The sequence below is a fragment of the Podarcis liolepis genome (assembly GCF_965112155.1).
Source record: "Podarcis liolepis genome assembly, chromosome: Z".
In the NCBI taxonomy this organism is placed as follows: Eukaryota; Metazoa; Chordata; class Lepidosauria; order Squamata; family Lacertidae; genus Podarcis; species Podarcis liolepis.
In genome coordinates, this window is record NC_139570.1 from 25,045,108 (window position 1) to 25,056,249 (window position 11,142).

Here is an 11,142-nt window from a genome sequence, read left to right on the forward strand (position 1 = left end):
ATCCATACCGTGATCAACTACCGCCCAGAATCCAATGTCCCCACTGTGGAAGGACGTGTGGATCCAGAATTGTCCTCCACAGTCACTTAGGGACTCATTGTTAAAACCGTGTTTATGGAAGGCAATCTTACTCGGCTACGAGTGAGCGCCAAAGAAGAAGAAGCAGCTCTGCAGATGTTTCAGGCAACTCCCATCAGCTTGATGAATCAGTTCAACATGCTCCTACAGACTGTTTAGGGACACATGAATTGAATACACAAAGGGTAAGATTGTGTGATAAGGCAACAAACCTGCTGTACTTTTGATGCAGCTTGTGTGGTGTGGTGCAGAAGATAGATCTGGATGTACAGGCAGTAAGGCCCATATTCATACCATACATTTTAAGTACATTTAAAAACGCATTTCAAGCACATGGCTTCCTTCAAAGAACCGTGAGAACTATGGTTCCTTAAGGGTTCTGGGAACTGTTGCTCTGTGAAGAGTAAACTGCAGTTCCTTAGGATTCCCTGAGGGAAATCCTAAGGGTGCTTTAAATGTATGGTGTACAGTAGTTGCAACCAGTGGAACCTAACTGCAAACTTACATAGGCGTGCAAGTGACCCAGGCTGTTCCGCTCTCAAGAGCTACTAACAACAGCAGCTAGGAAATTTATATGTATTATAGGTATGCTTATCTATATCTATATAGATCTGTATGCTGCTGTATAAGAGCTGTCTGTGCTTTTCATATCCCAAAACAGGCCCACAGATGTCAATGTCAGCAATGAAATAAAATCCAAAGATACTACAAATTTGCTATTTATATGCAGCACCCTGGAGACTGGCTGCAATGGTTATTTAAAGTTATGGGAGGGGGGGAAGGGAATTTAGCAAAGAAAAAGAATAGAGCCCAGTGCATGTGGGGGGGAAAGGATGCTTAGAAAGAAAGAAACCTTTTAAGAGTCCACCCATGCAATGATTTTTGCTTTCATTTTCCAGGTTTGGGCAGAGGGAGGGGAGATCTGATGCCTTTCAAGGGCGAGGAGGACCAGCAGTTTAGGAAAACGTAAGGAAATAGAGAAGAAGTGATGCCAGCCTGCCAGAACTGCATTAAGAGGTGGCATCTCTCCCTCCTCGGGAGGCATGGGGCGCTTAAGTGCATTCATTCCCGATCAGTCAACAAACCGGACAGCAACAAAGGGGACGCACAGGATCAGGAAATGTGTTTTGCTGGTTGCATTCCGGAGTCACTGTGCCTCCAGTCCCAAGTCTGCTAAGTACTCTCGCCGGGCACTTGCAGGGCACTGTATAAACTAAGAAGGAAAAGAAGCCGCGCGGGTGTGAGGGATCTCTCCGCCCAGCAGATTTATAGCGTCAATGAAGACAGACCGGACTAACCGGGAGGAGGAGGAGGGAGGCGGCAGGGCTGAGACGAAGGGAAAGCGAGACCGGCTGGGCTGGGTAGTTAAGGGAGAGGATTCTAAGCGGCCGAGGCTGCGAGGTGAGTCCACGGACCACCAAAACGGCTGCAGCTGTTTTAGGCAGGCCAACACACAAACATTTGAAAATTGATGATGTTATTTAACTGTTACGGCGTTCTTTCAAATCCTGAGCTGAGAGCTTGCAATGGGCTTTTAAAAACAACGCACACTGTCAGAGGGGGGCCCCGCGAGAGCAAGTTTCTGGGTGGGTTGCAAAATAACGGTTCCTTGCAACACACGGAGTTGGTCCTGAGCCCCGGAACCTTCTGAACTTTCTAGCCGAAGCAGGCAACTCCTTCATCCTTCTCCCCGCCGCCTCCACCCTGCCCTCGTAACACCAACTACGAAAGACACTAAGGGTTCATGCAAATGAATTCGGTCCAGCTGCGATCAGGATCTGATCACACACACACACACGAAGCAGCTGCAAGACTGCCGCATCTTTACGCCACTTCTTGGGATGCAACTATGTGTGCGTGTCCCCCAATAGGGAGAGCAAGAAGTTATTTGCAAGTCACCCAAAGTCAAACAAGATGCATCTGAATGTCGGTTGCAAAACAGGCACACACATTAACTGAAACAGAAAATGTGGTTTGTTAGGTTTTTGGGGTTTGAAAACAAACTACAGGTTGCATAACAACCACCATCACCCAAGCACTGAAGGGGGTGGGGGCCGACAGTTGTATTTGTATCAAACACACAGAAACACACACACGTCTACGAATAGCACCATCAGCCCATGCAACATAATGCCGATGGGAGCCTAAACGAGAGCCCGGCTTCGCCGATGCGCATTTCGGCGTTGTCACTTGAAGGCTGCAATCCTAACCCTAACTCACCTTGGCAGCAAGCCCCGCTCAATTCAAGCAGGGCTTGCTTCCTAGCAGACACAGCTTTAGGATCGGGCTGCCCCCCCCAGTCGTAGGAGTTTACACCCCGCACCAGCTCGCCGCAGTTGGAAAGCGAGCAGGCAGGAGTTGCACGGCAAAGGAACGATGAGCCCACCCTAGCTTTCCGCTGTTAAAGCAAAAGAGAAAACCTTGCAAGGAAAGGAGCAGCAGGGGACGCGCGGGCGGGCGTGCAGAAACAGGGCTTATTTTCATTATTATTGTTATTGTTACTCACGTATCTCTTGAGCTTCTTCTCAGGGGGCGATTTGATGAGCCAGCCCGTGCACACGACGTGCCCTGCGCTCATCTTCTTCGCCCCCCGCCGTCCCGCCGGGGGGAGCCCAGGAGGCTTGGTGCGATGCGCGGAGCAACGAGGGTGGTGGCGGCGGCGGCGACGCGAGGCTGCAGAGGAATGCCGAGGAAGCTGGTGCAGCCGGGCAAGTTGTGTGTGTGTATGAGAGAGAGAGGGAGCGAGAGAGCGTGTATATGTGGAGGTGGAGGAGTTGGGGGCGACGAGATCAACGCAGTCGGCTTCCTTCCACCGGGTCCTCCCCGACGCAGCCGCTTGCTCAGCCCAAGGAGGAAGTCATGACATTGATCAGTGACACACACACACACACACATACACACAGGCGGATCCCGACACAATGAGGGCCGTCGAGGAGGCACGTGATGCCGGGGCCGGGCTGAGCCCCATCAACAAAAACAAGCACGTGCAAAAAAGGGTGGGCAAGAGGCCGCTACAAACCCCCACCCCGCCTTCGCTCCCTCTCTCTGGCTCTCCGCCGCAATGCACTGCCTGGCTTTTCCGTGCAAACTGACAAGTCCAGCCAGTGGAGCCGCTTTGCAGGCTCTTAATTTTCTTTCTTTATCGCTCCCTCTCTGTCACTCCAGAGAAGGGTCTGCCTGCCTCATTCCCCCAAGCTTCTGCTTTGCTCGCATAAATTTGGAGCACACGTGCGGGCAGGCAGTTGCGGCAGCGTGGAAAGGGTCTACTTTGTGCCCCTCCTCCCCACCACCCACTTCTGTTTCTAGAACCCCGGGGTCCGCCAACCGCGTCCGACTGCAAAAGAAGATAGTGCTTCGCATAAGAAAATCCGGAGCCAGGGGATTTGCCTTTTGAACACCAGAGCAGAAGGGGGCTTACTGTCCTTCCACTACACAGGAAAGTAAAATAAATCAGTTTCAAAAGCTATATCAATTTATCCCCAAAGATACCAAATTATCCCAACCACAGCTTTTCTTCATTGTAATATTATAATTTAGGGTTGAGTGGGTGGGCTAGAATTTTGTTAAACAGCTGAGAGTGAGAAATCCTCACTGCAAATCATTTCATAAAATCATAAAATTCGAAGGACCCTTAAGAGTCATCTAGTCCACTGCAGGAATCTCAACTAAAGCCTCTATAGCAGATGGCCATCCAATTTCTGCATAAAAACCTCCAAGCAAGGACAGTGTACTGGTTGTTTAACAAAATTTCTGTGCCACTTTATCTGTCCCCACTGCCAACTTAAAGAACAAACTCTAAGCCTTTTACATAAAATATGCATCAAATGCTAATTTATTTTTTCACAAATTTAATAAAATCAATACATAAAATACCAATAAAATCAATAGAATTAAAAATGTGGAGGCATAATGGGTTGGATCCAATGCTAGTCCTACTCAGAGGAGACCCACTGAAATTAACAAATAGCTGCAAACAGACTATGTCTTTAATGCACATTGGAAGCACTTCCATCCCTCCCTAAAAATTATAGGCACTGTAATTTGTTAATAGTTGCTGGGATCAGTACCACTTATGATGGGTAATCTACAGCATGCAGCGTTCTTTTGAGGGCAGAAGACAGCTGTAGGCCCATTAATTTCAGCAGGTCTGCGGTGAGTATTAGACGAGCTTTAGATAAAATTATCAAAATATAGATAAAAACCCCCTTTGTAAGCCTATGTAAATGTGCAGCCTGAAATCTTTACTCTTTGGCTTTTTAAATACAGTAGTAATAAAAATATAATAGGAATTTATAGTATACCCATGCCTTCCCCAGTCTGGTGCCCTCCAGATGTTTAAGACTACAACTCCCACCAGCCTCTGCATCATACAGATGTGCTGGCTGGGGCTGATGGTGATGAAGAAGGGGAGTTTGGATCTGTTATGCCGCTTTATCACTACCCAAAGGAGTCTCAAAGCAGCTACCATTCTCCTTTCCCTTCCTCCCCCACAACAAACACTCTGTGAAGTGAAGGGGGCTGAGAGACTTCAGAGAAGTGTGACCATCCCAAGGTCACCCAGCAGCTGCATGTGGAGGAGCGGAGACTACACCACACTGGCTCCCACTGATGGGAGTTGTAATCAAAAATATATTGCCAGCACCTGTGAGTTTGTCCCATTGCATTAGAGGCAACTTACTTCTAAGGAAACACGTCTAGAATTCCACACTATTCCAAGATGAACAGGTATATTCTGGCGTGACCTTTCATGGACTAGAATCCAGCACTTTCTCAGATGCATTAAGTGTTGTTTTAGGTTGGCAGGTGCATATTACACGGTTGTACTGTACTCTGAGGGATGTGGGGGTTTCCCAAACTGTTGTTTCTTCATTCCTAACTAGCAGGACCAGGGGTCAGTGATGATGGGAACTGTAGTCCAAAAACAGCTGAAGACCCAAGTTTGGGAAACACTGGTATCACTGTTTTCAAGCTTAAAATGCATGGAAAATAGTCACAATGACCACCGTTCACAACACAGGGTTCGCAAACAGCCAGACATTACTCCTAAGGAAGCAGAGGTGAACTGTCCCTCTGGAACATGTTTACATGGGAGTAAGCCCCTTTGAAATCTTATTGAGTTGTGATGGCTAACTTTGGAGGCTGATTCATCAGGGCCAATGGGGCCCTGCCCCCACTCACTTTGGTCTTCCCTCAGCTAACCCCCAGCTGCCCACTTTCCTACCTAAAATCAGTCCAAATGTGGCACTGGCTATCAGCTTCCTTCTCCTTGGTGCCAGTGTTGCCCTTGTAGAACTCAACAGAGATAAGAGGGAACAAAGCTAAAATAGTTGGCTCTTCCATTGTTGGCTCCTGCTGCACCTCCTGTTGGGCTCCCTGCCTTCCACCATACCAGTCGCAATGAGGACCAGTCACCAGTGTTGCTTAGCATTGGACTGTGGAGGTCTCTTTATCTGTTAGGGTAAAACAAATTGTGCCATTGCATGCACACACAGAAAGAGGCTGATGGCACCCTAAAGCAGGGGTCAGCAACCTTTTTCAGCTGTGGGCCAGTCCACCGTCCCTCAGAGCATGTGGTGGGCCAGGCTATATTTTGAAAAAAGAAATGAATGAATTCCTATGCCCCACAAATAACTCAGAGATGCATTTTGAATAAAAGGACACATTCTACTTATGTAAAAACATGCTGATTCCCGGACCGTCTGCGGGCCAGATTGTCTAGGCGATTGGGCCGCATCTGGCTCCCAGGCCTTAGGTTGCCTACCCCTGCCCTAAAGGCTAGCCAATTTATTGCAGAATCACTCCTTTATATGCATGAACTGCTACCTTCAATTGCCAAGTGCATATTTAGAAAACTTTACAGTGGCTTCAAAGGCCCCGACTTGAAATGTGACAGGTATCGTCTGTAACGTATCTATGCAAATCTGCCTAAAGAAATCCTTTTGCTGAAGATTATAAAATGTAGCACACTGGTAAGACTGAGATTCACTTAGTCCCATTATCTCTGCAAGCAGGAAAAGCGTGAGCCACCAAAACCTGACCCCCAAAATGCCATCTGTCTCCTGCCTGCTTCTGGCACAGGGTACTGGAAATGGGCAACATTGTGTTGTACTCCACCCCAATCTCCAAGCAGAATGATTTTCCAAGGGATCCAGGAGTTTACCCAGGGTTTGGTTTCCTTGGAATGAGGTTTTGGATTCCTGACACAGATCGGCCACAGGTCACATGTGAGCGAGATTAAATCACTAAGGCAATATCCCATAACCTCTGTTTCACGGTTTTGAGGGCAGTATCATACCCCAGGTGGGTAAGAAAATATGGTGAAAGACCTATTGAAGAGGCCTTATACACCACAGTTTTTGACCAGGAGCTGATGTACTCCTCATTTATCAAATGATAGATGTTTTATTTACAAATATGTATACAACCTAAGCCAAAGATGGAGAGACTCACAGCATTAACACCCCAGAAGGTATTGCTTCTCCCACAGTCACAGCCTTGGATTCAAGCAGACATCAAGCATGGCTGTCACTCTCAGGCTTCTGCCAACTGCCTGCTTCTAGCCCAGCTTACACACACAAACTCTCAGCACTTGCCCGGGCTGTTGTCCTTCTCACTACTAGCCAGGTATGGTGGAAGCCCACCCATTTGCCCTCTGGCACAGAACAACTTCCTTTCTTATAATAACAACTCATACCTAGGGCCATAGTGGCTCTTGCCTGGCTAATTCAACAATGGGATCTTCCATTAGACTCCAGCAACACATATACACACACCCTGAAAAACCCCTCACAAGAATAGAAAAATAGTAGATAGCCATGTTCATCATGGGGCGGTAGAAGAGTGGGGAAGCCAAACATCACAAGAGAGGCAGTACATTTATTAGGACTGACCAAAATGTCACAAAACAGTGAGCAAGCATCTAAATCAGGTATCGGCAAACTTGGCCCTCCAGATATTTTGGGACTACAACTCTCATCATCACTAGCGAATAGGACCAGTGCTCAGGGATGATGGGAGTTGTCGTCCCAAAACATCTGAAGGGCCGACTGCCTATGCCTGATTTAAATTCTCTAGAAGGATACTAAACAAAACCAGTGGTTCAACCCTAGGCAATCGTGTTCTAATTCCTGCCCAAAATCCTTATTACAGTATTACCAGCTTCAGATATGTGCCTAAAGCTGGAGCAAGTAGAGGCCTGTCCACATCCAATGATGGTCAAAGGAAGTGGAGGGACCAGAAGTACTCTCCAGGAGACAAGGGGAAATGATATAACAAAGAGCCTTGAACATCTATGGTCTTAGTATCTGCCTATCAGCAATACAGCTCTGCAGTGTTAACCCCTTCTCACACTAATTAGCAATAATATGCATTTGTTAGGTTTGGCTGCTGATCTCCCACAACAACGACCTGACATTGTCATAGAAAAAGCCTGAGCAGGGATGATAATACTGGGGGAGACTGATTCTTCTGAAAATAGGTTTTTCTGAGTCAGAGGACAGCTGTCTAACATCCACAGGCCAGAGGTACCCTTGCATCATGGGCTTGTCTTGTGAAAGTGGTTCTGAGGTTAGTCCTTGGGTAGAATTCTTCTTCTGAGCAAGTCCTTGGCCTCATCCCCTTACAAAGGAAAATTCACCTCCACAGTCATGACAGCGGCCAACCCAAACCAAACAATTGCTGGTGGGGGAGTCAAAATCTAGTGTACAAATGGCCCCTTGAAATTCACCACCCCGTTTGTGTGCAGAGATATTGTGAAGGCTATCCAAACAGCCACTGCTAATAGATAGCCTCCACAATATCTCTGCACACAAACAGGGTGGTAAATTTCAAGGGGCCATTTGCACTAGAGTTAGTCTGTTCTGTGTATCAGTGACTCTGGCTCCACCTACTGTTGGTCTCCCTGAAATCCACCCTACCAGCCTCAACCACCACTACGGTACTCTAACTATCTAGGCAGGTTACTTCATCCTCCTTGAAAGGAAGGAGTACAAAGGGATTTATGTTCCAGTTAAGTCTTGCATGAGTAGCAGAGTCTTGCTGAGCTCTGCTATGTCCCTGTATCTTTGGTTAACCTTTCATCTTAACGTCTGGATCACTCCTCAGTCCTGCCTCCTGGATTAACCACAGGTCTTGATTTGCTCTCTTCAGCCCTAATATCCAACTAGCATCTTCTTGACCCTGCTTCCTCAGCTGTCCTGTGGCTCTGACACTCAGGTACTGATTACTGGCTCACTTTGGACCTCTGCCCATGGCCCAGCCCAGACAGCAGGGAGTGTGATCCTTGAACTCATTAGTGTTTGACAGCCCTGCCTTAAAATGGCACATCCCTTGCCCCTGGCTTTTTAAAGCAGGTTGACCTATGTGTCATGGGCTTGCTAGGTTGTGAACAGTACAGCATGATCAGGAGCCTAAGAGGTTGGAGGTTGGTTTGGGCAGGCTCAGAACCAGGGGAATCCAGGACAGGCAAGCAGACAAACAGGCAGGACTGGCCAGGATAAGGAAACGGGGCAAGGTGGTGAGAAGTAGAAACAAAGGAAGAAAACACAAAATTGTTCTGAGAAACAGGGGCAGCCAAATGGTTTGGGGAAAGGAGCCATAGCTCAGTGGTAGAGCACCTGTTTTGCAAGGCGAAAGTCCTGGGTTCCACCTCTGACATCTACAGGTAGAACTGGGAAGGTCCCCTGCCTGAAGCACCGGAGAGCATCTATCAGTCAGTGCAGACAATACTGAGCAAGATGGACCAATGGTTTGACTCAGGATAAAACAGCTTCCTATGTTTCAGATATAAGCTATTGACCAGCCTATCAGCAGCCTCTTACTGGGGCTGCTGGGTAATCTGGAACTAACAAGTGCAGGGAAACTCACAAGGGTTTGCATTTCAGAGTTTGAAAGAGAGGCTAAGGAAGCCTGATATCCTGGGTGACTGGCCCTCCTCCAGGAATTTGACTGGAATGGGGGTGTCCACGGCTGAGGTGTACACATGCAATAAAAGTACATTTTCATGGCCAGCCCTACCATTAATCAGAGTAAGGCATCTGCCTCAGGTGGCAGGTGCCAGAGGGTAGCAGCATTTCCCCGCTCTACCACTCCCCTTGAATTCCCTCATCCAGTGGTTCTCAAACATTTTTCTCTCAGAATAAAAACTTGATCTTGCCACACCAAATTTTCTTTTTCTTTTTGGAAGGTTTGCTTGGGCCTGCTACTAGTGTAGAGTTAGACGAGTCTTCTCCAGTACTCCGTTCGAAAGGGAATTCTGGAATACAACTAGGATTGTCCTCACTATCTGTTGATGTTCTTTTTCTCATTTTGAAAAGCTATCTATCCATTTTCCAAAAATAAAAACATATTTTGATACTGTACTGTGCTGTACTATACTATGCTACACTGAAATGTTTAAATGTTTATTTGATTGTCCTAGAATCTTCCTGCCACACTTGCCATTCTCTCCTGCCACATCAGTGTGGCGCATCACACCCTCGAAGAACCACTGCCCTATGCTGTTCTGCTCTGCGCTGTTCTGCTCTGCTGCTTTCAGGAATGGTGAAGGATTCTGCCTCACCACCAGTATTGAAATAAAACTGTGTATGCATCATAAACTTAAAGCACATTTAAAGTACACATGCATACCCCCAAAAAGAATCCTGGGAACTGTAGTTTACCCTCCCCACAGAGCCACAGTTCCCAATAACATGAACAAACTGGTTTCCATGATTATTTGGGGAACAGAAATGTGTTTCCACTGTATGGTGTGCAGGCAGCCTTATAATGGGTGATGCTATCTGAATCTTTCCTCTTGGCAGGAAAAATGACTCAGGCAAGCCATGTAGGTTCAAACAATTTTCAATGCCGATCAGCAAAAGTAAACAAATAAAAAAAAATGACTATTTTTGTCATCAACAGTGTGTGTTTTTTTGTGGGTGATGCAACAATAATAAAAGCAAAGTAAAGAAAAAGGGAGCAAAGGAAAAATATATAGAATCCTTTGATACAGGCCGAGGGAGCTGCAAAAGATGACAAGCCATGGGAAAGCAGGGATTTCATGCTCCTGCAGTGGCCACGTGCCACATTTATTCAGCAAAATGCTAACATGCTTCTGCAATATTCTCACAGCAAGGAAAACAACAGTGTGCTATATTTGGGAAGGGGGGAGGAGAGGGAAGAACAGCACACACGATACATGTTCCAGCTGTCTCTGACACCCACAACTCCATTTCCTCCTACAGACTAAATATTCTCCAGCTTACCAGTGTGGAGGGGGGGAGGAATGAAAATGAAGGAGAATTTTGGCAGGCCCTTTTGTCTCTTCACTGCTAAGTGAACTGCCTGCCTCCACATATTTTCTTTTCTTTTAAGATCTAATGGAGAAAGTGACTGACTTCCAGAAATATAAGGCAGTTCTATGAAACCCCACCACTACCTTGCAGCATTCTAGGAATCAAAAAGAACATGCATGTCATGTTTTAAAATCTCTGCCACTCAGCTAGGCTGACAATACGGGGTGTATTCCCAGTGCAATTGAGTAAGCAGGCATCTTCAATCTCCCAGTCATTCTCTAGTGGTAGCAGAGGAGCCAGAATGCTGTGTTTGTGTGTTTCAGAAAGGTGAAGGCCCTGCGAAGAGTGAGTTAAGAACATTGGAAAGTCTGCTTTGGTCGCACGCTTGTCATCAGAACCTGAGTGGTACTCATTGCAAGGACAAAGGGCAGCTGAATTAAAACATAATTACAGCATCCTTGCTGAGTCAGATGAATGTTGCATTCTAAGCAAGTGTCTTTTCCCCGAGAGCAGCTAGGAATGAATTGCAACACAGCATTACAGAACAGCCCAGAATACTAATACAGGATTTGACAGGTGAAGTTTGGGGTGAGTCTGAATGAGCTCTCACACCTGTGCCATACATTTAAACCACACTTAGCACACATTTAAAGCACATGGCTTTCTCCCAAAGAATCCTGGGAACTGTAGTTTACTCTTCACAGAGCTACAACTTCATCCTTAACAAACCACAGTTACCAGGATTCCGGGGGTGGGGGTGGAGCAAATGCTTTAAATATATGGTTTGGAT

General features: G+C 46.8%; 1 protein-coding gene and 1 long non-coding RNA gene across 3 annotated transcripts in view; one reads left to right on the forward strand and one right to left on the reverse strand.

Annotated features, from left to right (window-relative positions):
- The window catches only part of GAB3 (GRB2 associated binding protein 3), an 81,694-nt gene extending 78,113 nt beyond the window's left edge, over window positions 1–3,581 (reverse strand). Inside the window, exon 1 of one of the 2 annotated variants that reach the window (XM_083485153.1) lies at window positions 2,585–3,581. In XM_083485153.1, coding sequence (XP_083341279.1) covers window positions 2,585–2,656 — 72 coding nt within the window. In that variant the 5' untranslated portion in view covers window positions 2,657–3,581. The remainder of the gene's footprint in view (window positions 1–2,584) is intronic. The other variant, XM_083485157.1, reaches the window with a different exon arrangement.
- On the forward strand, window positions 2,686–9,915 carry LOC310698361. The gene is made up of 3 exons (XR_014521453.1): window positions 2,686–2,786; window positions 7,456–7,644; window positions 9,497–9,915. It is a non-coding gene; the product is annotated as an uncharacterized lncRNA (long non-coding RNA).
- Window positions 9,916–11,142: the final 1,227 nt, after the last annotated feature.